The following is a 26,505-nucleotide window of genomic DNA, read 5'->3' as shown; positions in this document are numbered from 1 at the left end:
AGTGGAACTAAATGATCCTTAGTATTCCTTCCAATCCAAACCATTCTATAATTCTATGATTCTGTGCAAAGAGAAATAAGCCCTGGGATAAGGGATGTTGTCACTTCACCAGAAAAGAAACTCTGATAAAAAGCCCAAGAGTTTTCAGTGCGCAATCCCACTCTACAACAAACCGCTCTCCATGCTTATTTGCCCTTAAAACAGCCTGACAGGAAATGGCTTCATAAGGCTGCAAGAGCAGACAGCTGTTCTGCGACATTTTGGAACAGAATGCAACAACACTGAGCATAGCAAAAACCTCTCTGGATAGAAGAGAGGAAGGGCAAAGAAATATACCACGGAGAGGAAAGGCAGGGAACAAATGCCAAATACAGTTGGTTACTGGTCTGTGATGCCTACAGGTGGGTCCTGTGAAACCTGTTACCTTAAAGGATTTACTCAGCCATTCAAGCATCTGCCCTAGTAGAGAAAAATGGTCCTCACTTCTCTGGGAGCCATTTTACTTCCATCCTTCCCAGCTCCGCCAGGGTTGCTCCTCTCCCCATTTGTGGAGAGTGGCTTCTTGCCCCAGCCTGTCTCACCTGCCAAAATAAAGGGTTTCTCCTCCACCCTGATGGCAGTCTGTGCAGACAGGGTAAGTTACACATCTCCCTCACTTAGGTTTTCAATTTCTTTAAACTTTACACCAAGTTTCTGGTGAGATCTGGCAGAATCCACCACCACCACTACCCAGCACTCAGACTTTGCCAGCTGCCAGTGGTCAACTTCGGCAGCTACCAGCTGGACAACACAGGCTTGAGGCTTCACAATTTATTCGTTTGCATCAACTCTCTTTCAGCCATCAGTGAATAATTACAGACCGTGGATATGCCAAGCTCAGACTAACACCTTCCTGACCAGCCTTTCATTCCTATAAGGAAAAAAATATCACTTCTGGCATTTTGATGCATGATGAGGTTATAAGCACAGCAGACTGGTCATATGGGCTCTCTCCCCAGCTGCCCATCAAACAGACAGATGGTGCTTCCTCACCCCCAAAAATAATTAAAGATTATTTTCTCTCTTGATTTAGAGGCTCCACCAGTAGACTTTGATCACACCAGAATGCACCAGAGCTGGCTTTTGGGAAGCAAAAAAGTTGCTAAAAGCCAGGAGTTTGGAAGGAAATACCCTGCCCCATCTGGAAAAAGGGGCAGAGGTGCACGGATGGACTCACACACCACTCACTCCTCTACAGAGCTTCATCGAAGCCCTCAAGATGAGACAGGGCACGATGGGGGGGCTTTAACCCTTTCCTTGCCAACTGAAGTTGGTTCCAGGTCACTGCCACCACAGGGAGATGTGCCCAGTGTGGTCACTGCCCAAGCCAAACCCTTACTGCCAGGAGGGACATGACTCAAAGTTGTAGCGTGGATATTTTGCCCACTGGCCCCATGTCCTTACTAGTAAGCAGTTCATGATCCTCCCATTGCCATTCTCAGCTGTGCCACCTACATCTGGCAGCCTACAGTGCTGTGATGAGTGGTCCACAGGGTTGAATGTGCTTGCAGCCCCCACACCAATCTCAGCAACACCCACACTCCCGGTGCATGACCCCATCCCCTCCCTGATCAGCCCTGTGCCAGTCTCATATCTTCCCATCTCCTCCCTCCTTTCAGTCTCAGGAAGCATCATGCCTTCCTCTGTTCCAGCTTTGCCCTCCCCTTTCTCCCTTCCCCACATCTTCACGTCCCTCTCCTGGCAAACCTTGCACTGCTCAGGTAGCGATGGTGCCCCATCCCAGCTTTCCCCAGCCATCCCTGCCCATTTGCACACACCCAATGCTGGCACCCCTCTCCCAACCCCATTCTCAATCCTTCATCCCGTACTGGGCTCCATCTGCCAAATTCCTAACCTTTGAATCGGAGCCTTCTCCTGCCTTGCACTACTGCAGTGCTGAGGAGAAGACAATTTTATATACAGATAGGACCATTTTCTTCCCCAAGTCCAGGTGTGTAATGAACCTGGGGAGCCCACAAGCAGCACAGCCCCTCCTGCCAGCCCATGCCAGGACCTCTGCGAAGGTGAGCACACAGCCTGACTCCTGTATCTCAATAAGAGATATGCATTTGCAGCAAAAATTAAAAAATAAATTCCGCGTATTTTCACACAAAACACTGCAGTAGTAAACCACAATTTTAGCTTCAGCCCAGCTCTGCAAGGTAAGTTACCACTAGCCTGTCTGTGATTTTGGTGAGCCACAATCTAAACTCATGCCAACAGGTGCCAGTGGAGAAAAGCAACAATCTCAAGGCAGGTAACAGCAGGGAAACCTCGAAGCACTTGCCACCTGCGTGCAGCCAGAGCATTGTAACCATCTGCCCCAGCTGCAGGGAGGGGAGTGCAGGACCAGCCCTGCCCGCGCAGCTGGGCTTGGGCAGAGGCTGGGGGGGGGATGCTCCAGCCCATGTCCTAAAGGGTCCCAGCAGCTTCCCCGGTTTTATCAGCACCCTCATAATTCTCCTTCATTTTCAGGCAAACCAGCCCCTGTTACCCCCAGGAGAACCTGGATACTGGTGCTTTTTAGGGGTCTCCGGACCTCCAGCAAAGCCTCCGTGCTCAGGGACACATTATCTGACATCCTCTCATCATCTGACATCCCCTCACTCCGGGGGCTACACCTCCCTCCCCCAGCTCTTCACCTCAATCCCCATCATTTTCCACCATCATTTAAGTTTCCGAAGTAATTTATTTTTTTCTTTTTTTGTCCTGTTGTTGGTTTTTTTTTTAAGCAAACCATCTACCATATGTTCTCCCCTGAAAGGGGTAATTGTTAACAGATCATTAAAACACCGTGGCAAGTGCTCTGAGATTCCTTCCCTCAGTCTTACGCATTATCCCGTCTCTGTCACCCTTTCAATGCGGCTTTGAGGGCTCTGCTTTTCTAACTTCCTTCTAGGGGGGGAAAAAAAAGAAGAGAGAAAGAACCACTAAAATGACCCTCTTCACAGCTCTCCTCCTTGCTTTTCAATGTCTTTTGCGACACCCAGCAATAATTGGGGTGGGGGGCTGGCGTGCCGCTGCTGCTGTCACCAGGCTGGGGGTGGCAGGGCCACATCCTGCCCCATTCACTGGGTGTCAGGGTTGGGATAGCAGGATGAGGTGTGACAGGGGTGCTGCAGGCACTCTGTGGGTGCTGACAACCCCTCTTTCCACTGATGGGCAAGAGGACTGCTTGTCATGAGATGCTCAAACAGCTCATCCCAGCCAGCCCGGTGTCTGTGTCCTTGTTCCTGGGATGGGGGCTGTGGGACAATCCCATGACACACACATGTATACTGGGCTAAGACAGAGAGAATTCCTTAGAAAGCTCATTCCCTCAGGTGCATCGGATGCTTTCAGCAGCACAAAATACACTTTATATGGAAATAAGCTAACAGCTGGCTGGGAACTGAACTAAGTCCAGAGATGGAGCTGTTTTGGAGGCCAGGATATTTCACCTCCCTTTCCTGGACAACAAGCACTATTTTAGGAAACACCAAATAATGGGAAGCTGGGGACCATAGTGGGATGAACCACTTCTACCTGAACCACGGTCTCAGTTTAGCTGAGCATGGGCACAGCACAGGAACCTTCCCAGGGTTGTGTCTGTTCACCTCCCAGCCCCATGTGCAGAGAGAGGGACCCTGGGAGTGCTCCTTGAGTGAGCCAGGAGGACTTGCAGCTGCACAGCAACTCACTACCAAAAAGGGGCAAGGGTAAGCCTCAAGAGAGACAAAGGCACATCCCAACTGCAGCATTACACATGCCCAATTCTAAAGTGAGGGCTGCCAAACTCACCATGAGCATCAGCAGCAAAAAACTTTGGTTGAGCAACACTTCCTATAGGCTCTGTACTCTCGTGGTCAAAAAGCTTTCAGAACTCACACAGAAGTTCCTCACCTGCATCTTCTCCCCTTCTGCCATGGGTTTGGCCATCCCTCAGGAGGACCATGTTCCCTGACTCCTCACAGCCTGCAGCCAAGTTCCAGGCATGGTTTGCACCTCTGCTCTGGTGTAGCCACCTTTCCCAGCCACCAGCATGAGGCCCTTTGAATTGGCACTTCCCCATTCCAGCAAAGGAGAGTGCTGCATGGGACCAGAGAAAGCACAACACCTCCGCTGGGAAACAGGGGGAGAGGCAGCTGTCCCAGTCAGCAAAACCCAGTTATGTTTGAAAAAACACAAGTTTCAAAGCCCTGTGCACACACGTGTCCAAGAACCAATATTCTAAAGCAGCTCAACAGTTTTGCCAGTGCCTGCACGTAGCTCCAGGGGCCTCAGGGTCTCCTTCTTCACCTTACACCCCATTCACCCTGGCTCTTGCCCTTCAGCCAGCAGGTTTTCCCCAGCACCCTCCAAACCTCTCAGGGTATTATGCTTATTTTAACCCAGGAAGATGTCAGCTCAAGCTAAAGGAGATGGTTCTGCTCCTGCTTTGCTCCAGCCAAGGGATCTGCCCTGAAGAGATCCCACTTCAGAGTCTCTGAGCATCCTGGGAACACTGGCAAAGTAATGCTCAGCCAGTGCCAGGAGCTTCTTGTGCTTCCCCAGGCAAAACCCCCCATCCCTGAACCCATGCTGCTGACCCACAAGGAATCTCCAAGCAGGGCTGGGCACCGTGATGGAGATGGGATCAGAAAACCAGCACCCAATGCCCAGAAGGATGAGGCAGCTTTGTCCTGGTGTGCACATCCCAGGTAGGTCAGCTCCTCTCTCCTTTCCAGGGTGGCAGCTTTCAACTCTTCATCAAGGACAAAATTTTCCACAGAAAGAAAGTACCTCTTTCAAAGGTGCATGCTGGAAATGGACAGGACTCCCACTTTCCTGAGGGGATTTAACAGCTACCTTTGCCAAGGGCTCTTAATGCTGCTGCAGGGCAAAATTTTATCCCTCAGGGCTGAAGACAGACTTCAGGCCAGGAGCTGAATCCAAACCCAAGCAGTACTTTCAACCTGAGTACAAAAACAAATGGAATTGTGTCAGTTTTAAGCAGCACAATGGACTGAATGCAATTTTGACAAGACAAACAGCAGTGTTGCTCTCCCATCACAGATGAAGATGCTGCCCTCTCTCCCCCCTCCCCAAAAGGCACAGACATTAAATGAGGATGCAAACCCAAAGCAACTTCACATGCCACTGACATCCTTGGGGTTGAGCTGATCTCCCTGGCCCAGAGCAGCCCACAGGACCCCAGCAAAAGGCAGCACCTGCCCTCTGCAGTTGAACATTCACTACATTATTTCTTAGCAAAAAGCAATTCCTGCAATTCAGCTGGTGCAGAAAAATCGTGAACATCCTGCTCACTCTCTACCTTCCAAATTTGGTGAACACAGTGGAGATGTTATGGCACAGGAACCATTCACCATTTTGTATTTCTCCAAGAACAAAAAAGCAGTAAGATGAAAAGGTATGAATTAAAATTCCATTTTAAAGGGTCTTAGCTTCTAAGACCATTTAAAATTCCATTTTAAATGGTCTTAGGAGGAAGAAAGGATGTTATCTAACTGCAAAAGAGCAACTGCACCCACAGTCTGCTTGTGTGCATGCTGGGGAAAGGGAAACAAGAAATAAGTAGAAATCTTTTCCTGTCCTGACTTTGTAGATTTTCTCTTTTATTTTAAACCTTTTTGAGAAGAAACTGCGTCAAGCCGTTAAGAAAATGCAAAAATATTAGGATGATCCTTTGAAAGCAGTGAAGCTGAGAAAGGCCAATGAATCTTGTACAGCACTGATGATAAAATCAGCAATGACAGAAGTGTTTGAACACGCAGCAGTACATTTCCAACCGAAACACCATACAGATGAAACTCACATTTCTGGGCTCATTTTCCACCTTTTCCTCACACAAATGATGTGACCCAAATGCAGGTTATGTCGGGTTGGAGTGCCCAGCTGTCACCCACACCATCCCTCACACTCCTCGCCTCAGCAGGAAAGGAGAAAACCAGAGCCACACAGCTGCCCCATCATGGCATCTCCACAGGTGGCAGGGGAGGATCTCCACCTCCTCCTCAACCCCCCCTGCTGCTCACTGGAATGTTTATCACTATTTTCCCCCTCATTTCTCTCTACTTTCCACCATTATCCCTCTCCTTACCTCAATTTCTCCAAGGTGTCACACCAGCAGGTCTGAGGGGCTGCGCTGGGCTGTCAGAACCGGCTGGAACCAGTTGGAACCGGCTGTAGCTGAGGCAGTTCCCGCCTCCCCTCAGAGAGACCCCTCAGCCCCACTGCCAGCCCGGGACATTCCCACCTCCCCTCAGAGACCCCTCAGCCCCACTGCCAGCCCGGGACATTCTCACCTCCCCTCAGAGACCCCTCAGCCCCACTGCCACCCCAGGGCATTCCCGCCTCCCCTCAGAAACCCCTCAGCTCCACTGCCATCCCAGGGCATTCCCACCTCTCCTTCCCCTCACAGAGACCCCTCAGGCCCACTGCCATCCCGGGACATTCCTACCTGTCCTCACAGAGACCCCTCAGTGCCACTGCCATCTCCAAGCAGAGGGCACCTGGCTCAGCCTCAGTGGTCTGGATTCCCGGGATAAACTAGTGCCTGTGCTCAAGGAGCAGCCTGTTCTTCACAGGGACCACTGAGGGCTGTGGTGCTTCACCTCAGCCACCATCTCTGGGTGTCTCACCATGTGAATACATGCACCCCCATGCTCAAGACACCCCTTTTCTCTCACAGGACTCCAGCAAAAGGCAGCCCCTGCCCTCTGCAGTTGAACACCCACAATGTTATTTCTTAGCAAAAAGCAGTTCCTGAACCCACACAAGAACCTTTGAATAATCATCTGGTGCAGAAAAGTCAAGAATGCTGGGAGGTCCTGGTGAAGAAAAGAGCTTTAGGAACACAACTCCACAAAACAACTTTTAGCTAAATGGTTTTTAGACATAAACACTAGTATTTTTCCTCATCAGGGAGAAATTAGCTCATCGCACCTCGGAGGAGCATTTTCCAGGTGAAGTTGTAACCAGCAGCTGTATCCCATGTGTCCCTCTCTGCCTCACAAACTGATGATAATCGCTGCAGAGGTTTGGGGCTTTTGATAGATTTCCTTGGAAGCAGTGCCTCCATAAAGGGGCTTCTTGAAGAAGAGCAAGGGAAAGAGCCACTGGAGAAAGAGCTTGGCGTCATATGGATGCGCTGAGCAGAGATTTAATTCCCAGCAAGCAGTGATTAAATTAGTGCCTTGTGATATGGCATATCCATACCACCAGAGGGAGACCTGCTCGGCATTTCTCCTCTGGATCTGTGCTAATTAAAGATTTTTATCAAGTATCAGCAGCAGCATATACAGCAGATACTGTGCACGATGCTCCAGCCAGGCACTCAGCTCGCCAGTGTGCATCACCCGAGTGCTGTGCCAAGTCTGTGCCTCTGTGGCCCCTAATTACTTGAAATAAAGAGCTAAATCTCTTTTTCTAGCTGAATGGTGATGGAAAGCAGGAACACACAGAGGATGAACCCCTGGCAGCTCACCGTTGTCAGAGCATTTAAAATTACATGCACAGAATAATCCATAATTCTGGGATTTTGCAGAGTTGCCTCAGTCTTTTAAAGAGCAGCCAAGGAGCATTTTCTTAAATCAGGTTAAGGATGCATCTGTGAGGAGCAGCTCAGCTGTGGCTGTTCCTGACAGAACGACATGGATTGAATTAGAGCAGCATTCTTCACCCATTTGAAGTCAATTTTCTCATCAGCTCTCTGGAGAAGGCAGCTGAGCAGGAAACTGCTTCATCTCTCTCCTCCAGCCACCTCCCAGTAGGTATCATCCCTCCCTCCAGACACCATGGGCCTGTGAAGGCAAGAGTTGATTTCCTCAGATCCGAGGGAATGGGAAGGGTCTATAGTTTTTGAATCAATTGTTTATTAAACAAAATCACACAGCGTTTATTTTGTGGTTGTCAAGTTGACACCACTCTCACCCAAAAACTGTGAATGACAAGGAGGACTGGGATGGCTGAAAATTCAATACAACCCACAAATTTCCTTGCTAAAGGAGAACTGCTCTCTGGTATCCCCAAATACTCTCCCCATTTAATTTAAACCACCTAAACTTTAACCCCACTTTTGTCACCTCCTGCTTTCCTGAATATCTCGTATTTCAAACCACCACATTTACAAGACACTATTATTAAGAAAAAAAAATATTACATCTGTCATCAAAGGAGAATTACCTTTGTCATTCCCACCTTTCCAGCCTACTCTCCACAACAACTTCCATTTTCTCATCTTTCCCCAGCTGTCAACTCCACCCTCCTAAGCTGCCTCTCTTTTCCCCTACCTCACTTTGTACGGAAATCCACCCTTAAAACACACCTCTTTCGTTAACTTACCAGAGCACATTATTCAAGACAGAGACCAGGACAATTTCGGTGACAAGGGTATGGAGCAATTAGCATAATTAAAACAACTAGCAGCAGTGTGCAGGGCCCAACGCTAGAGTGTGCTGTGTAAGAAATAACTTTGCACTGTCCATGCTGGACTGGGATCTCTCTCCCTACAAACCATCAGGAACACTGAAGAGCTGGATGAGTCCTCTTTGGCTCCTGGAGTTTCCTCAGAAATTCTTGGTGAAGGCAGAGAGTTAAGCAGCAAACACTGAGTCTTGAAGGAAGCTGAGAAAATGTCCAGGACAAGAAAATTTAGAAAAACATCAACAACAAAAAGCAGCAAGGAGAGAATAATATCAGATCTTGCTCTGTTTTTCTTAGTGGAGTGTTCAGAAAAGCAGAGGTTCAGGACACAAACCTGCTTTATTCTCAACCTGATTCTGGTTTAATTGAAATATTAGGATAATTAGGTTTTGCATTTTGCCTGCAGGCTTGGCTAGGGCTGGAGAGACTGCAGAGAAACGCTCAGGACAAAGGAACACTAACAAAAACCCTAGAGTTCTTGGTGAACTAAGAGAAGCAAGGGGAGGCACAGATGTTCAGTGACTCTCCAAAACCCCAGGCAGGTAGCACCCAAGCCAGAATCACAGCTCCAGCTACTTCTACCTTTTGATGCAGCATTTGAGAGACAGGCTTAACTTACACAAGAAAATAAAAAGCATTTTAAACAAAATTTATATGCTTTTTTTTAAGAAAAACAACTCATCATTGATTTTATTTTGACAATATATTTTAGAAACATCTTGACATACAGAACTCCAAAAAAAATAGAAAGTCATAAATCACCTAGTTAATTTACTAAAGGGGAAAAATACAGTACATCCAAGACTCAAACATCCTGTAAGTTTGTACAAAAGCCAAACAGTAATAAATTGCATTAAAAAATATACCAAGCATTACCTGACTGATTCGACATTGGCATTTACCCCACTATTAAAAGGCACAGAAGACTGAGCAATGAAAGCGATCAGCATCACATCCATTATTGTCAGTAAATTCCTTATGATTAGCATAAAAACCCACTATTAAACATGTTTAATATTCACCATGTAGATCAGTAAGAAACCTCTCTTGGAAGGAGTAAGAAAATAAAGTTGGAAAAGGACAAACACTGAAATACGGCATCCCAAGACGTGAAGACACTTCCTAGAAATCGACGTTCAAATCTTCCCAGACCAGATTTTTCTGGCTGCATTATCACTCAGCAATCACTCAGAAGGAGATTTAATGATCCACAGACCCTTCTCCAGCAGCACCGCAATCCCATCAGCAGTGCGGGGCCCCTCCGGTGTCCTGGATCACACCCACCGCCTGCTGCTGGCTGCTCACCACCCCCAGAGTCTGGAACAGCCAGCACGACCCAAAACTGGTGGGTTTGCCTGGCTTTAGCTGCATTTTGATTTCCAAAGTCACCCCGGGTAACACATGCAGCAGCCGGCTCCAGCAAACTCGGGGGCAGATCTGTGCCGCGCGTCCTCAAACAGACTCTCGCTCAGCTTGTGCTCCGTGATGATGTCTTCCACCCGAGTGATGTACAGCAGGGACAGCAGCACTCCCAGGAACTGCAAAAGGAAGGGGCAGCCCCAGTCAGACACCTCACTGGAGCGTTAAAGTCCCAGCGGACACAGCAAGGGAAGGACTCAAAAAAACCCCAAGCAAAAGCAAATTACCCCACCAATCCTGCAAAGTGTCACAGTAATGCTACTAAGTTACCAGAATGCCACCTCAGCTTATTGATTACATTACATTAAAAAGGAAAATTTATTATTGTAGTCAAATGAGATTTCACACACCATAGCAACAAATCAGATGTTCCCTCTCATGGTTAACACTGTGGCTCTCTCTTACCTGGGGCAGCAATATGCCGAGCAGCACACCAGCCATGATGCTGTAGTTGTCCAAAAACCAAATGAGCACTGCATTCGTGCACCCTCGGACGTAGATAACATGCTGAACACTCAAGCGCTGCAAAATACCAGAGGAAGAGTTCAACAGGCAGTTCCACTGATGTGGCAACTCAAAAACACATGTGGCAACTCAAAAAACCAAATTTGCTTCCCACCTCCTTAAACGCACTGAGTTTAACAAAGACCTCATTTCTAATTCTTCCATCGGTTGTTAAGCTGTTTCACACCTGAACAAATGATTCTATTTTTTTAAAGTTATTCTACACCTGAGTAACTTATTTCATTGTCTTAAACCTAGTTTTGCAGCTTTTTTTCCTACAAGAAATGCACCCAATTCTCATTTAAGACCGCTTGGAAAGAAGAGAAGTCCTCTTTAGCTTTCATCTCTGCTTCCAAGCTGAAAGTACAGCAGTGGAAAAATATAAATTGTGGACCAAGTGCTTTGCAAAAGACCCTAAAAAGGGCAGGAACAAGAGGATTTGGGATTCAGTCCTGCAAGCTGTGCTGCTTCGTGACCCCAAGCCATAATATAGAAAGCACTTGAGGCTGCAGAGGGTCCTAAGCAGATGAATGGGGTAAAGTTAAGCATATGCTTAAGTGCTCCGTGTTAGAGCCCGGCTGGAGCGTTCAGGTGATTAAGCCATAAATCAATGAATCTAAATGAAGACAAATTGTATTTAAAGATAACCGGTAATCCCAAAAACCAACAACCGAGGCTGGCATTGTGCTCCAAGTGCCGCAAATGAGCTTTTTCAGACCAGCCCCCTGCCCTGCTCCGCCCCAGCACTCCAAAGGCAGCAGTGGAGAACTCAGGACAGATCCAATTACCGATTTCCCTTCTTAATCACCATGCAATTATTGCCTTGAGCTGGCAGTCTCTACTCTGGAGTCGCTGGGGCTACTCCCAAAAGGGAAGGCTGAAGCGGGAGGCCCCATCCCCTCCTGGAGGGGGGAGGAGGCAGCCAGCACAACCAGGGAAGCCCCACTCCTGTTCCAGGAATAACTATTACAGGCTCACAAATAAAACACCCACTACTGGGATATAAAATACTTAGAAACAGCTAATTTGGCTCTATCAATGCAGATTTTGCTCAGTGAGAAACTTCAGCTCATAAGTACTAAAAGCTTTACCCAATTCAAAAGTCACTGCTTAAAAGTATGAAAGCAGGTTTTTGTGCATTAGTTGTGAAATTAGCTTGGGGAAGTTGTCAGCAAACAAGGAATCGTGGAAAATACAATGGCAAAATACAAAAATCAAACAAGATTCGGTTTTTTCTAATATATGGAAATTATTCCAGGGGGAAAAAACCAACTAATTGCTGATTTAATGGCATGGCAGATTAAAGCATACAGAGGATACTTTTATAACAGACCAAAAAAAAAAAAAAGCAGAAAAGCAGCACCCTCTGCCATGAGAGGGTGGGCAATAGCTATGTTACCTCTTGGTCAATGGTTTTGTATCCGCACATAGTGTTGATAATGTCTGTCTGAAAAGAAAACAACAAATATAAACTGCAGCAGAAAACTAAAATCACAAAAATATTGTTTTTACTGTGTTCACCCAGCTCATATAATAGCAATGACAGGGTTATTTCCCAGTCCAACACCAGCTTCTCCCATCAGCCCCAGTGTCAGATTTAGTTAGAGCTCTACATGATTTTAGAGAAATTAGTATTGTCAGCATGTCACAACACAAGACATTTGAACCATTTCTATCCACCAAAATCAGGGTGGCACCAGCAACCAAAGCAAGCTATGACAGAGCTGTGTGACACGGCTGTTTCCACAGAATGAACAGCTGGGTTTCATTTTAAAGCCTTAATAACATATCTTATTAAAAAAACAGGGATTAACATGGCCTTCATGCCAACATGATGACAAATTTAAACTCAGAAATACCTTCAACTTCAAATAACTTTCAATACTAGTAATGCTTTTTACAAGACTACATTTATTACACTATAATTTTACATACCATTATATATAGGAATATAAAACTCATATATTTAAAAGAGACTGAGTGCTTGCATTCACCACAGATTACTAATGCATTTGCTGTAGCTATGTAATATTTTCTGTTCCAGAGTTCCAAGGTTCTACCTGGCCTGGAAAAGCCAACCTGAAAATGCTGTCCTTCACTAAAAATCATCCAACGTAAAGCCCACCAGCATCAAAGGAAGCAGCCAACAAAGCCAAAGACACGGAGGGAAAGGAGAATATACAAATAAGGATAATAAGGCAGAATGAACCCTCCATTATTGATATACATTCTTAGAATCCTAGAATAGTTTAGGCTGAAAGGGACTTTAAAGACTATCTAGTTCCCACCCTCCTGCTATGGGCAGGGACACTTTCCACTGTCCCAGTTTGCTCCAAGATTCAACCTGGCCTTGGACACTTCCAGGCATGGGGCAGCCACAGCTTCTCTGGGAAACTACACTCCAAAATTAAAACAAAATGTAGGAATGAAGATTTCAAAATGCTGGTAGCCTCTGAGCAGTAGACTGGGGGTTCCAGGCCACATTCCCAAGAAGAAAGAGGATGTTTTCCAAAGACGGAAGATGCATATATGTTACAAAATGGCAGAAACACCAGCCAGGGGCAAAGTTTTGAAGCCCCCCAAAAAGCTGGGCTCTCACCTTGAACACACAACTGTCTGACAAAAGCAGTTCAGACTAAGAAAAAGCTCAGAGTATTCCACAGGGCTGTTGGGAAACTCTGTGGGGTATCCATCTGCCAACACAGGTAATAAATACACTTGGAAGTCAACACCAGTATTAGGCATCAGCATGTTGTGTTGGCTGTGAGTGATTTCATGTTCCCAAAACTGCTGGAGCCTGACTGACTGACACATGGCCACCTCTAAAAAATGTGACCACAAGGAACACAGTCCCACCATTTAATTTTAAACACAGAATTTGCTAACAGGACGTAGTGGCATAAGCAAATGTACTTAGAGGAGATAAATGCATGGGAAACAGAGGATTATAGGCATTTGGGACTAATTTCTATCTGCTACACTAGTGTAAGTCTTTAACAGATAATTTGACTTTAAGATAGTTCCTTTAGAGTCCCCTCAGTACGAGCTGGCTCGTGTTAGCAGAAGGCTTTTACAGAGGATCAGAACCCAGCCACCGGCATTAGCAGGAGTTTTCCATGACTACAAAGCCCATGAGTAATCACAAACCATATCTGTAGCTTTCCAGGACAGAAACCAGCCTGTATTTGGAAGCCTTTGTCAAACACACAAGATTGATGCATCTTCTGGTTGGTTTTTCCCTGAGGCAGACGAGCACACAGCCCTGGTGATGGTGTTACCATGCTGTGCTGCCCAGACTCCACACAGCCCAGCAATGGCATCTCCCTGCTCAAAGCCACGAGCTTCACGTACTGCAGTGTCTGGATGAACTACACCTAAATTTGGGCTTCTCCTTGCCTTTCAATTAACTTCCCTGAGCTTAACACCTGTGGGCTACAAGCAGCCTAATCCACCCCATCCCCAGCTGTCAACAGGGAATATACTCCCCATTTTTCCTTGGAGAAGTTTTTCTTTTAGTACTTTCCCTTTCCTGAAGGCAAAATCCTGAGTTGTTCTGCTCCACACAGCTGCAGATCAGCAGGTGCTACTTTCACATACACAAACTTCTTCCTCTCAAACACCTATGACTCAGAGCATAACTGTTTAGCTTTGGTTTCTGAGAATAAATCAAAGCTCATTGCAGATTTAAACAGACCTTTTCTCACACACCAAAAACGTGTACACACACATAATAAACACCTTCCTGTGATACACATGTCTCAGCAACACCTAGCAGGATTACTGACAACAACCATTGCATTTACTTTTCCTTTTTTAATTAAACAGCCATGCTCAAGGCAGATGTTGAAAGGGCAGCCCTAACCAGGCAGCAGCAGAATATCCATCATGAGCTCAAGTCTCAAACACACCCTATTTCTCTGTCTCATTTTCAGACTAAAGACCAAAACCCAGGGAGACAGGGACTGCCCACACTGGAATAGTTGAGGAATAGCTCTTTATCAAATTAAGCATTGCATGCATCCCTCAAATGAAGGGCAGTGAATTACAAAATTTAATTAAAACACATTTACATGAAAATCAACGCCTGCTCCTAGTGCTGTCAGCACCAGTTAGTACCAGTTCATCACAGACTGAGAAACTGGTCCTGACTCCAGTCCTTCCAGGACCTTAGAGGCAGGTAGTTTTCAAGGATGGGTTAGGGCAGAGCAGCAGCTCCAGTCTAGACCTGTGCCCACAATCATGCCCTGACCCTGAGGCTAGTTGCCCACATTTCTGGATTATTCTGGAGATGACGAGGTCATTCTGTTTGGCTTTTAACTCACACATCAGCTGGAGCACATCACTCTGACCCCCACCCACGGAAGTAATCAGGTCCCAGGCTTCCTGGCAAAGCTGGAGCAGCAAACCCTGGGGAATACACCAGCAAAACTGAATTTTAAGCAGCTCTGGTTCAGGGGAGCTGTGAGATTAGAGGAGCTCCCAATATCCCTTCCAGGGCTGGGAAGTGGGTCAGTAAAATGGACCATAGCCAACACATCTAATCCATTATTTTCTCCTTTTCAAGCTGTCAACACCCACAGATCCATCAGGGGAGGAAAGGACCCATTTTCCTTCACTTCTTAGCCCAGCCTTCCTAAATTCAGGTACTTTTTTAAGCAAACAGCAGTGATGCTGAGATGCCAAGACTTACCTTATTTCTGATGCAGCAAGTATAGGGCACCCCACAGGCCAGTGGTCCTGGAGCTGCACAGTCATGGTACACGTTTTGGGACCAATCTCTATAATCTTCCCCACCACAGCACTTAAACTGGAGAAAAAAAACCAAAAAAACCAGAACTCAATGATCTTAAAGGTCTTCTCCAACCTAAATGGTCCTAGGATTCTAAATGGAAAAGGAAAAAAAAATTCTGTCTTAAACTGTTTGAATAAGTAGAAAACAAAGTAAGACTAAAACAATTTTAAAAGCCCTAAGGTAAAAAAAGAAATTTGTCATTTTATCAGCAAGGCATGTATGAAGGTATATGATAAATACAACTTAAAAAAATTAGAGATATAGGTAATGTTCCTCTGTCACTCATTGAACTATAACCCAGGGTGCCAAAGCAAAGTACTCGGTGCTAACTTCCACCTCCCATCTTTTCTGAGTTGAAAAATTATCTTTCCAGGTCTGGGCATCATTAAGCAATGTTTTTACATCGACTCTATCTTGACCTATAATCTACCTCTGCAGTTGTTGTAAGGATTATGACTACATTTCCAACTGGGTCTAAAAAGCAAAAGCTTTGCTGTAAGGCATAAATTAATCTCACCAAAACATTGTGGATGTGATTTAGAAGAACTGAAATCTGGCAAACAAATGCTGTAAGTTTACACTGACTTAATATAAATATTCACTTTATAATTTAAACAAAGGGAAAAGGAGGAGTTCATTTAATCATTAAAACGTGCTTTCACTGAACGTATCCAGAATTCTGGGCAGTGCATGGAAACTTTAAAGCATTATGAAGTCTAATGACAAAATTTCCTCAGAATGGTTTGCTTTTGACAGACTTTCCATGCTAACTGTGTTTTTCAAAGCAGGCTGCCATCTCCATAACGATGTCCTAGAATATATGTATCACTTCCTAAGTAATTTTTTTAAAATAATCATTACTTGGCATGGTCATGGACATCACATGGGCCCTGACATCACATTTCTGAACACTTTTTGCTTCTTCTACAGTCTCTGAACTGCATGGCAGAACTCTTCAATAACCCAATAAACATTTCAACAGACCAGCCTTATTAAAATAAAAAAAAACCTCAGGCTGTGAGTCAATGCCACGTGCCATTAAGTAATGCTCAGCTGGGCTCACCACAATTTCTGAATTTTAATGACAGGTAGATACACTTCCATGGGCATTCCCTTCCATTAACCACCTTGTTAAAGAGCTCTCTGCATGCCCTCGAGCAGCCACACAACAGCCCAGGTTGTAAGAGCCTAAATTCCACCTCATCTCTCTTCATCCAATGCCTCCTGTTAACAAGATGCTTCTCAGTCTCTTGCCAGCTGAAATGCCAAATGCAAGCCTGTGGGTGGAATTTAGGCTGAATTTGTCTGAATTCAGTTGTGGGGCCACTATAAACCTACACATTTGTAGGATCTGACCTTGAGCATCTCAATTGCACCTGCCAAGGCAAAAGCATTTTGGCCCTCTCTTTTTGCAGTGACATATAAGGGTTTTAAATGCCAGCTGGAATGCTGGATGAGTCCTGACCTCAGCAGCAACACCATAAGAGATGACACAAGAGATCTCATCCCCCTCATCAATAACAACTTGATTATCACATCATTGGAAAGACTCTACGCTGTTGCTGAGTTAGTCCAAGGGAAAAAAAAAACCAACAACAAACCTGCTTTTGAACAGAATCCATTATGTTCTTGAAGTCTAAATCATCATAGTAATTCTCAATTCCTCTTCTAATGTTATCATTCAAAAATTTGATTGTCTAAAAAGCAAAAGGTAAACAAGATTCACAGGCTGCACAGGCTGGAACAGAATTAGAAGAGCAGGTTTATGTTTTAATGCATTTCTAACTGTAAAAAGTAGTCTGCTGCTTTCTGTTTAGAAAAATCAAGGGTTTAATATTTAAGTTTTACCATGCTTGTCAAGGATGGAGTCTCCTATATAAATTAGTTATGTTGCTTACGGATATGGGCAGGGAAGAGCTGTCCTTTAACTGAGGCAAAACATTTTGGCCACTAACAAACAACAGTCTCCAAATCCATCTGGAAACTTCCCAAATAAGCAGTCAGACCCAGATGGCAAAACAGAAGAAAGCACTTTGTAATACACAAAGAGCTAGAAACTCATTTTGCCTGTATTGCACATTTTTAGTAACCAGGTTTTCTCCAGGTTCTTTAATCTGGAATTTGTCTCCAGAATGGTGGCAAACTCCACCATCACTGAACCCTGAAGACCCCAAAAAGCCTGAACCTGTCTTCAGACCTCTAGCAATTAGTGCTCAGGTGACAACTTTAAGAGCTGTTATTTAGCACAGCTGAATCATATCAAAATCTAAAGCAAGCAGCTCACCTGGTTCCTGAAGATCAGGGCCACCACTCCACCTGTCAGCTCGATCAGCAAGCAGATACCAAGGATGTACATGAACTGCAGGAAAACAAGTGTAAGTGAGTCATTAGACAGAACAACTCCAATTATTTTTTCAATTAGTGCCCTTAAGTCTAGCATTCAATTGCCAACAGATCTGGCTTTCAGCATATGACATGGCATTTTAAAGGAAGATATAAAATTATGATTTTGTTCCTATAAAACTGTCCCTGTCATGAGAAAGCCTTTCGTCCTCACTTCAGTTATTCTGGGTTTTGCCCAATTGGCAAGCACATTATTTTTCTGCTTTGAACAGACTCAAAACCATTAGATGTAATTATCCTGCCAAGATTCTCCTTTCCACAACAGCATCCAAGAGCTGCATTCTGATGGACTGCTACAAACCACACCAAACTTCATGTTTTTATGCTTCCTACAAAACCCCTACTTACCTGTTAGCTTTCAATTAGTGGATAAAGCAGCACCTTAAGATAATCCAAACCACCTTCTACTATACTGTCAGTGCTAAATCAAACCAAAATTCCAGGCTTGGTACCTTTGAGTCTGCTGCTTCCCACATTTATCTTTTATGGTTGTGTGGTCACAAATGTATTCACGCACAACCACATCTGCATCCGTGACTGCCCATCAAAGTGTGTGCAAAATGTGAAAAATATGAAGAAATCCATAGCACCAGGAGAGAGCTGCAATGTGCCAGCACTTGAAATGTTTTTCCAACCCTCGAGGCACAGAATATGGGTTATATGAATTTAGGTCTGCTGTGTAACAATGAACTTCATCAGGAGCGAAGTTTTATGATCCCTCATCTGAAAATAATCCCCTGTGCTTGCCTCTGAAAGCTGCTTTAACTTCTGTGTGATCAGTATCAGTGTCAGGAATTCACCAGACAGGTATCTCTTTTCCTGCTAAATCTGGAATCAGCCTGAGAAGCTGGCACCAGGGACTTGCTTTGTTGAATACCCAGCTGGGTTTGCTACCAGAATGGGAACAGAAAATGTTCCTGGCATCTGACACACCACCAGGCTCAGTGTGAAAGAAGTCTAAGGAGGGGCTTTCAGTAAAATTCCACTATAACTTCAAAATCCATGGTTATTTCTGGCTTTGCCCTCCATAACAAACCACATATTTATCATTTCATTAGACTGAACTGTCATGACAAGGCCAGGTTGGGTTGGGTTTTGAGCCCACACTGGTCTAGTGTCCCTGCTCATTTGCAAGGGGGTTGGACTAGGTGGCCTTTACAAGGTCCCTTCCAACCCAAACTCTCTGTGATTCTATGAAGGTGAAAATGAAGTTTGCACACTTGAATTTTAATTAGTCACATATGCAGCTTCCAACTGCAACCACAGAAATAGCCAAAAACTCCCTAAAATTCACCTTTTCAGAGGTACTGGGGAGCAAAACCTTGTCCCTTTCACTTCACCCTCAGGGCCTTTCTCTCAAAGGCCTGAGCTCCACATCTGACCTTGTAACACACACTTGTCCATCTCCCCCCTACATTCCACTTCCCAGGGGAGGACAGACAGACTCCATCCACACTGGCCTGCCAGACATCAGCCTGAGCCAGGGCTTCTCTCCTGAGCTGCCTCCTCCGAGTTGAAACAAGAAGCCAGCCTCAAAGGGTACGTCAACAGCTGAGTTTGCACAAGATACACATCGACTGATAATAATTTACACTCCTGATTATTTTCCATAAAACCTTAACTACTTTGCTCAGTGCTGGGCTCAGACCCTCACTGATCCTGTCGCTGGCAAGAACAAATGCTGCTGCTCCCTGAAGGAGGAACCACAGCTGTTAAATAAAGATTAAATTAAAATTTTCTAAAAAGCAACTTCATTAAAATATTTTAAATGCAGACATAGTTATGGGTGTGAATTCAGAGGACATGAAAAGCAAAAGCAACAAGCCTTAGAAACTAGGAATAAAAATCTGAACACTTACTGCTTGCAGAAGGCATAAATTATCTCTTAGAGAAGCCAGTACACCCACAAAGGATACCAGGAACATTATAATGCCCAAAAGTATTAAAATAATTGCTGGGGCTAGAAAGGCACTTTCTAGAGTTTTGTACTTCTGTCTTTCAATTTCTGCATAAATCCCAACGGCGAGGACAAGGGCTCCAATCACCTGGAAGAGAAACAGAGGGAAGCATGGATGTTATTCTCCCAGTAAACACAGAGCAGACAGGTTGTGAGTGCACAGGAACTGTGACTGCTCACTTCAGGATTCATTATAAACAATGAAACACCCAAAGCAGAAGTTTGGATAAAAAATAAAAAAAACTCAAAAACTAAAGTAGAAAAAGGGTGGAGTTAGAAAAAAAAATTAAACTTGCTCATTTCAAAAATATATTTCATCATGTTTAACATTCTGGAAGTTAAACAAATCAAAATATACATCACTGGTTGAAATGTAATTTATTACCCATCTGAGATGCCATATATTACATATATGAGCAACTGCCACAGCATTAATGATCTGCCTTTGCATGTCTGTCTGTCCTTCTCTCTGTGTGTATAAATATACAGAAATATATAGGTACCTCTAACAAAACACAGTTTCTGAGCTGGTCTGATAACAGCCTATCTTCTATCTGTCCCTTCATATTAATTCCTATTGTATTCAGGCTCAGTAAAAACAGTCAGGTATTTCCTATACCTCCACTCCTCCTGCCACCAAGGGAAAGGCACCAGATTAAAAACTGAAAAAACAAAACAAAAACCCAAGTTTGAAATTACATCACTTTCTTGAGCAACTACCAGATAAATCTGACAAGCGAAATAGGAAGAGACATATTTCATTCAACAAGGTAAAGATAATTCAATCAAAATAATTGATTTAGTCAAAATCACTTGGTATTAAACCCACTGTGGGCTGCATATCACTTTGAATTATGCTGAATTAATTAAAATTAAAAATATCCCACAATACTTAATCTCGAAAATTGCATTGCAAAAACTTTCCTGCCGACTCCAACAGCCAGACACATCCTCAGGGAAAAGACCAGACACAAATCAATCATTTTGGCAATCTGATAAACAACATTCCCCTTTCCTGACCTGACATTTCCTGAAAATTCGAGTCTGCTCTCTGCACACCAATGTTTCTTAATTGTACTTCTTAAATTTAAATTTCACTTCTTAATTTTGGATATGACATGGTATATCCCAGACAAAGGGCTAGAGAAATACACGATGTGAGTTACAAGTTCATTAGCCAAGCAGTTGAAATACTTTTTTAATTATGGGATATCTTAAAATAAATGACAACTTACTGGAAGTTCTTGATTTTCTACAGAAATTAAAAATAACACCGAAGGACAATATGTAGGGAATGCCAACAGTTTGTCATTTAAAGAGAAAGAATTCTCAAAAGGATTCACCCATAAAAAATAAATGTAATGAAGCTATTTTAAAAGCAACTTAAAACTGAGAGTAACTTCCCCTCTGACAAATCCAAAAATTATGCAGTAATGATGACAGAAGAGAAAACATGCTGGACAAATAACAGGGACCAAAAATTTACCACTGATATGCTTCTACTGTAAAAGTTTAATTAGGGGGATTTGATTTCTAGATGATCAATTTGTAGTGCTAGCTTTATTCTTTTAAAAAAAATAAGAAACTACTGATTTATTTTCAAGCAGGTAACAAAATAAAAAAATCAGTTAGAAATTTTTAAATGCAGCTATTGAGGAAAGAGTCTCAGCACCATATAAACCTATCACAGATTATAAAATTAGTGTCTGCACTTGTACACAACTCAGGAGTTCTATGGGGTTTTTTTTTAATTATTAAGAAAGCCCCAAAACTAAATTCTCCTGCAAACACTAAAGTTCCTTTAACAATAAAAACAATAACTCTTGCCTAGTAAATTTCTTGTTTAAAAAGTAAAAAAAACCCAAACACTGGACATAAACCACAGATATTAAAGACAGACGGGATTATCAGAATTTCAGAAGAGCATTGTTTCAAGACAGGAACTTTTTACTGAAATGTCTTTTTCTTAACGACACTTTTCTCATCAAAACATTAAGGTTCAGATTTTCTTTAACTCATAGGTGCCTGTGAGTAAAATACAAGACATTTCCTACTTTAAGAGCTTAAGATACATAAATACATACAGAATCTCCATATAATATCTTCACCCCTTTTCACTTCCATTTTTGCTCTGACACCCTCCAAGATTTTTGCTTTCATTATCTTCTGGTTTTTTAAGCATTTAATAAAAATCTTTTAAACCTTTAATATGGTCAAACCAACAGCAGCAATTATTTATGGCAAGCAGATGTGCTAACCTAGCAGTCATCCCACCCGAGTGTCTGCTTCGATCTGTGCTTTCCCTTCCTGTGCCTGGGGGTGGAAGCACAGCTTTTACGTAGGGAACCCACCGAAACACAAACTGTTTACATCCTGCATCCTCTACAACAGCTCCCAGTTTGGCAATTCCAGCTGTGTACACAGGAAAAATTAACTGCCTTGACTCACATTAAATGAGCATCCACCAGCAAATACCAGGGGATTTCTCTGGGGCTTTTGCACATAGGGAAGCTGCTTTCCCAAGAGACAGGAGAAGCATTTTTTAATTTATTTATAAGCAGAAGCTTTAACCCTGTATTTACAGTATTTATTCTTAAATAAAGCACCCACTCTACAGCAGCACCTTCTGTTTGAAATGCTGGGTTTTGTTTCAGCTGGGCAAGAAAAAATACATTACAGCCTGAATCGCCAGGAAAAGAGCTGTCTCGAAAAGTTACAATGACAACTAATACTTTAAAAAGCCCTGGGTGACAGGGGAAGACCACAAGGCCCGCAGCAAACATCCACTCAGACATTCCCAGCGATGCTTTAATTTCCTTTCTGCTTTGGATAAGGCTGATATTTAGTTCCTGGTGGCTTAAAGCCATCCTGGGGACTTGAATCTGGGCGTTCATCATTCGTAATGTACCAGAAGAACAGCAACAGCAGGGAGGGAATTGAATGAACTCAGCATCTAGCAGGTCAAACCCCAGACAGCAGCAGAACCTCACAAACCACCCAAAATTCAAGCAAGCCAATACTCCCACAGTCAAGCTTTACTTTCATTTACACTAATTAAAAAAAAAAAAGGAAACTCAGCAAGAATACCAGTGCTGGAAAGAGAACCAGGCCAGTGACATTTACAGCTGATGAGATGTGCTTCGCTAAGCTGGAATAAAAGAACATTCCGAGAGAGAAGCCCACACGCCTCACACAATCCGGCGTGTGTTCAGCCCCAGCGCCAGGAGGACGCTGCCCAGCGCCAGCCTTCCCAGAGCAATTCCCTGCCATTCCCCATCCTTCCTTCCCCCTCCCTCCCTCCCGCAGCAAACCATCTCCCTGGCACGGCCAACAAATGGAAGCTCTTGCTTATAAACGAGGGCAGAGCATTGAAAATCCAGAGCGAGCAACTACAAAGAGTAAATAAAATCCTCAGGCTGCCTGAAAGAGGCTTTGTCCTCCGTGGATGCTCTGAGAATGGTTTCAGAAGGGTCCTTTCTCTGCCACCAGATGAATGTTTACATCCCACCAGCAAGGGCCCTTGCTGCTGACAGAAAACACGGAGCAGACAACGTGCATGGTCCTCCACGAAGGACATGCTGAAAAAAAGGGGGTTGAAAAATAACACAGTAAATTTAAATTTCCCGTTTCTGAAAATCACAACTGCAGAACAGCCTTGGAGGAACACAGGGCACCAGAAGCCTAAACCCAGGGGTTGGTTTGTCTGCTACGACAAACAAAAGATATCCAAGAGCCCAAAAAGCCTGAATTACACCCAAACGCTTTGTGTTTCAATCTTTTTTCATTAAATCATAGTTTGCATCTGACACTCACTGTCTAACCTGGTGGATCTCAGGCTCTTCTCCCATGCAGCAAACCAAAAGCCTTATGCTCCCAACTGGTAAATACCATGTCAGACAGAAACAGACCAGCCAAACTAGAACTTAAGAGGTGTTTAAACTGAAAAAAACCAGAACGAAAAACCACCTCAGCACCTCTGACATCAGCACCACCTGAAGCCAGCATCGTCTCAGTATCCCAGAGTCCAAAAAAAAGCACCTTTTAAAATCATGGTGCTTACAAGAGCACTTGCAAAGAGCCCCAAGGGTTCCTTCCAGCCCAGGGTGTGCCTGGTGTGTGTGGATTTACCACATGTCCTAAGCCAGTGGTCACAGTCTGGACCCAACATCTGGGACTTTATGGCTTTACCAAACACGTGGATGAGGACAGCAAGCACCACGCACCTGTAAACTCGAAAGCCTGGCAGCCTCACCCTGCCAAGACTCAGGAGAGGACTCACCCAACACACCGAGGAGTGGCGTTGTAGGGCAAAGGCTCTATTTGCCCACCTCCCCTGCAGGACAGAGCTGCATTTTAATACGCGCACGAAGGATTTTTACCTACGAAACTTCCAAGCCCTACAAGTCCCCATCCGCCAAAACCAGTTTGTCAGTCCCTCGGGAAAGACTGCTGCACCCACAGCCACGGGTGTGACAGCCACAGCCACGGCCACGGGTGTGACAGCCGCCACCTCAGCCGCGGAAACATCCCTCTATTGCTAAACCGCGGAGCCTTGCGCAGGGCGACACCGGGGCTCGGGACTGCCCGCTCCGCTCCGCGCCCCCCGCACACCCGCACCCCGCAGCGCCGCTCACCCAGAACGTGGTGGAGTAGGTGATGAGCGTGAGCTTGAGGCAGAGGTAGGAGAGCCGCCCGCAGTACCGCGCCTGCTCCGGGTCTCCCGCCGCCATCCTCCCCTCCCTCCCTCCCTCCCGCGGCACCTGCCGCCGCCCCGCCGGGCCCTCCGCCCCTTCCCAGAGCCGCCCCGCCGGGCGGGCCCGGGGCAGCGCCGCTTCCGGCAGCGGGACCGAGCGGCACGCACCGACAGCACGGGGGAGGCGTGGGAGCGGCTGGCCGGCTCCGGCCGCGGCTTCTCCTTTCGTCTTTCTCTGCTTTTTTTTTTTTTTCCTTTCAATTCCCTCGGCAACAGCCTAGCCGCTCGGTCGGGATTAGCCGCGCAGCTGGAGGAGTCAGGAGAGGGAGATCTGGCTGCTCCAACAGGCAGTGCTGCCGGAGCTCTGCACGTATCCCCAAGCCTCTGCTATCGCCATTAAAGCGGCCGGGACAAAGATACATCCGTAGAAAGCTGCTGCATGGGCGCTCGGATTTTTGGTTGGGGACCCAAAAACATGGCAAAGCAGAATCCCTACACCTTACACCAGCACGAGGAGGCATTTACCTGCCATTACCAGTGCATTTACCTGCCATTATAACACCCACACGATTGTCCATGCAAAGAGCGTCACGTCCTGCCAACAACAACAGCTCACGGGCATATTGCACTGGCCACGTTTTGTGCTTACACCGACATTTACCCACGTCCCGCTGCTGTGACAGGGGGCCGGTGTTGGGTCTGACACAGCGATCATGAACTGCAAACGCCATTCATGCCTCCGAGATGAAATAAGCCCTTTCAAGCCCACAGTGCTGCACTCCTGTCCCACAAAGGGCTATTTTCCCCGGGGGAAAAAAGTCTCATTCAAAGTGGCAGACAACTGTCACAGAGTTGGTTGTTTCATCCTGGCCTGGAACAGAGACAGATGGCATTGAAAATCAGTGTCTGGTGTCAGAGGAGATGAAGTGGGGCAGCATTTATCCTTAAGTTACCTAGCAAAGAGACTGGAAAACTTCTGAGCTGCATACAAGAGCTGTGTAAACACTCAGTCACACATCATTTCTTTCAGTCATACAATACACCAAAATCTAGTTTATAAAGGCTAAAAAATATCCCTGGATTATTCTATTATAAAAAGCCCCATTGCTTTTGCATGCAGTGCTACCACATTCTATTCCTGGGAAACAAATAATCCAGCCCAGAATACTCCCAGCAACAGAATAGCTCTCCACCTCTAATGTTTCTCATGGTAATACAATGTCCTAGAGCATTCATCCTTTAAAATATCAACAACTTCAATTTTCAGAGAGATCTGCAAATATCCCTGACACTTAGCAATGGCATGCAGGCTGGAAATCCCATGTCATATAGTTGCTGGGAATTAGAGTCTGTCACATGTTCTTCATCTCTCATGGGCATCATTCACATCCAAGAATGTTCCTGTCACTTAGACATCTTCCTTGTTTGAGTATTTAGCTAAATTAATTGTTCTGGTTTGACTTTTTTAATACCTTACCTTGTCATTTGTGCTGATTCCTGCCCATAAAATTTCGGGCCACGTCCTGCTGGATGGGGAAGCTGAGTAAAGGAGTGTCCTTTTTCCTGTTGTTTTCCCTCAGAACTGAGCCAATGTATCAAAACTGGTTCCTGTTATGAAACTGCATGAAAATAATTGACTAATACCTTTCTTTTCCTGAATCCCAGACTTAGTCTATACAAAGGGCAAGGTTTCTGGTAACAATTATTTCATTCCGGTAACAATTATAGTTTAGCAGCAAACAGTGGTTAAAGTAAGATGTTATGAGCTGCCTGAGGGTCTGTCATGGTTCCATTCTCTCCCCCTCAGCCCAGTGCAGCACAGGGCTGCAGTTTTCCAACTGAGAGTTTGGCAGATTGTGCATTACAGCATCTGCTCCTGGGACCATCCAACAGCTCAACTAGCAGTGGTTTTGTTCATATTAAAGATCAATAACTTCCACGTTTCCTCACTCATCTCCAGGGGTTGTCCTAAAGACAGTCATCAAAAGCCATGGACTGCAGAGCATTTGACCCTGGGCTTTAGGATCTCTGCAGAAAGGAAGTGAACCACAGCTAGCCCTGCACCAAACCATGTCAGAACGACCCAAAGCTTTTCAGTGCTACCAGAGGCATTTCTGCTGCTTCTCTGCAGCCCACATCTGGCTGATGAAGCTGCACTTTGCCCCATCCAAGGTGGATGCTCATGGTCTTCACATCCTGCTCTTAAAACTGTCCCCTGGACAAAGGTTCTTACTCCTATAGCAGAGTCAAACTTGCAATACAGTTAAAGCTGCTACTGCCTGTGTTACCTGGTAT

The 26,505-nt window shown here is 44.9% G+C and overlaps 1 protein-coding gene and 1 long non-coding RNA gene across 4 annotated transcripts in view; both read right to left on the bottom strand.

The window, feature by feature from the left end:
* The window catches only part of LOC146435613 (uncharacterized), a 56,264-nt gene extending 49,573 nt beyond the window's left edge, over window positions 1–6,691 (bottom strand). Inside the window, exons 1-2 of one of the 2 annotated variants that reach the window (XR_014853032.1) lie at window positions 6,479–6,691; window positions 6,119–6,181 (exon numbers count right to left, since the gene is read on the bottom strand). This is a non-coding gene — a long non-coding RNA (uncharacterized LOC146435613). The remainder of the gene's footprint in view (window positions 1–6,118; window positions 6,182–6,478) is intronic. The other variant, XR_014853033.1, reaches the window with a different exon arrangement.
* Window positions 6,692–9,091: 2,400 nt separating this feature from the next.
* TSPAN15 (tetraspanin 15) lies at window positions 9,092–25,090 on the bottom strand. 2 transcript variants are annotated; one of them, XM_085064333.1, is made up of 8 exons: window positions 24,872–25,090; window positions 19,420–19,605; window positions 17,442–17,516; window positions 16,759–16,854; window positions 15,056–15,172; window positions 11,765–11,812; window positions 10,267–10,383; window positions 9,092–9,980 (listed from the first exon to the last, which is right to left on the bottom strand). In XM_085064333.1, exons 1-8 carry the CDS (start codon window positions 24,923–24,925, stop codon window positions 9,828–9,830), a joined length of 846 nt encoding a protein of 281 aa, XP_084920459.1. In that variant the 5' UTR covers window positions 24,926–25,090; the 3' UTR covers window positions 9,092–9,827. The 2 variants fall into 2 exon arrangements, with proteins under 2 accessions (XP_084920459.1, XP_084920458.1); XM_085064332.1 differs by lacking the exon at window positions 24,872–25,090 and adding an exon at window positions 24,152–24,284.
* Window positions 25,091–26,505: the final 1,415 nt, after the last annotated feature.

The sequence above is a fragment of the Lichenostomus cassidix genome, chromosome 6 (assembly GCF_008360975.1).
Source record: "Lichenostomus cassidix isolate B80296 chromosome 6, HeHo_3.0, whole genome shotgun sequence".
Classification (NCBI taxonomy): Eukaryota; Metazoa; Chordata; class Aves; order Passeriformes; family Meliphagidae; genus Lichenostomus; species Lichenostomus cassidix.
Note: the sequence above shows the minus strand (reverse complement) of the source record. Positions and strands in the feature narration are given on the sequence as shown.

Coding starts and splice junctions, on each gene's coding strand:
- TSPAN15 (XM_085064332.1), bottom strand. CDS start 24,247: ATGGCGGCGGGAGACCCGGAGCAGGCGCGGTACTGCGGGCGGCTCTCC. Junction 19,606..24,151: donor CCTACTCCACCACGTTCTGG/GTGAGCGGCGCT, acceptor TTTCTCTTCCAG/GTGATTGGAGCCCTTGTCCT. Junction 9,981..10,266: donor TCGGCATATTGCTGCCCCAG/GTAAGAGAGAGC, acceptor TTCCTTTTGCAG/TTCCTGGGAGTGCTGCTGTC.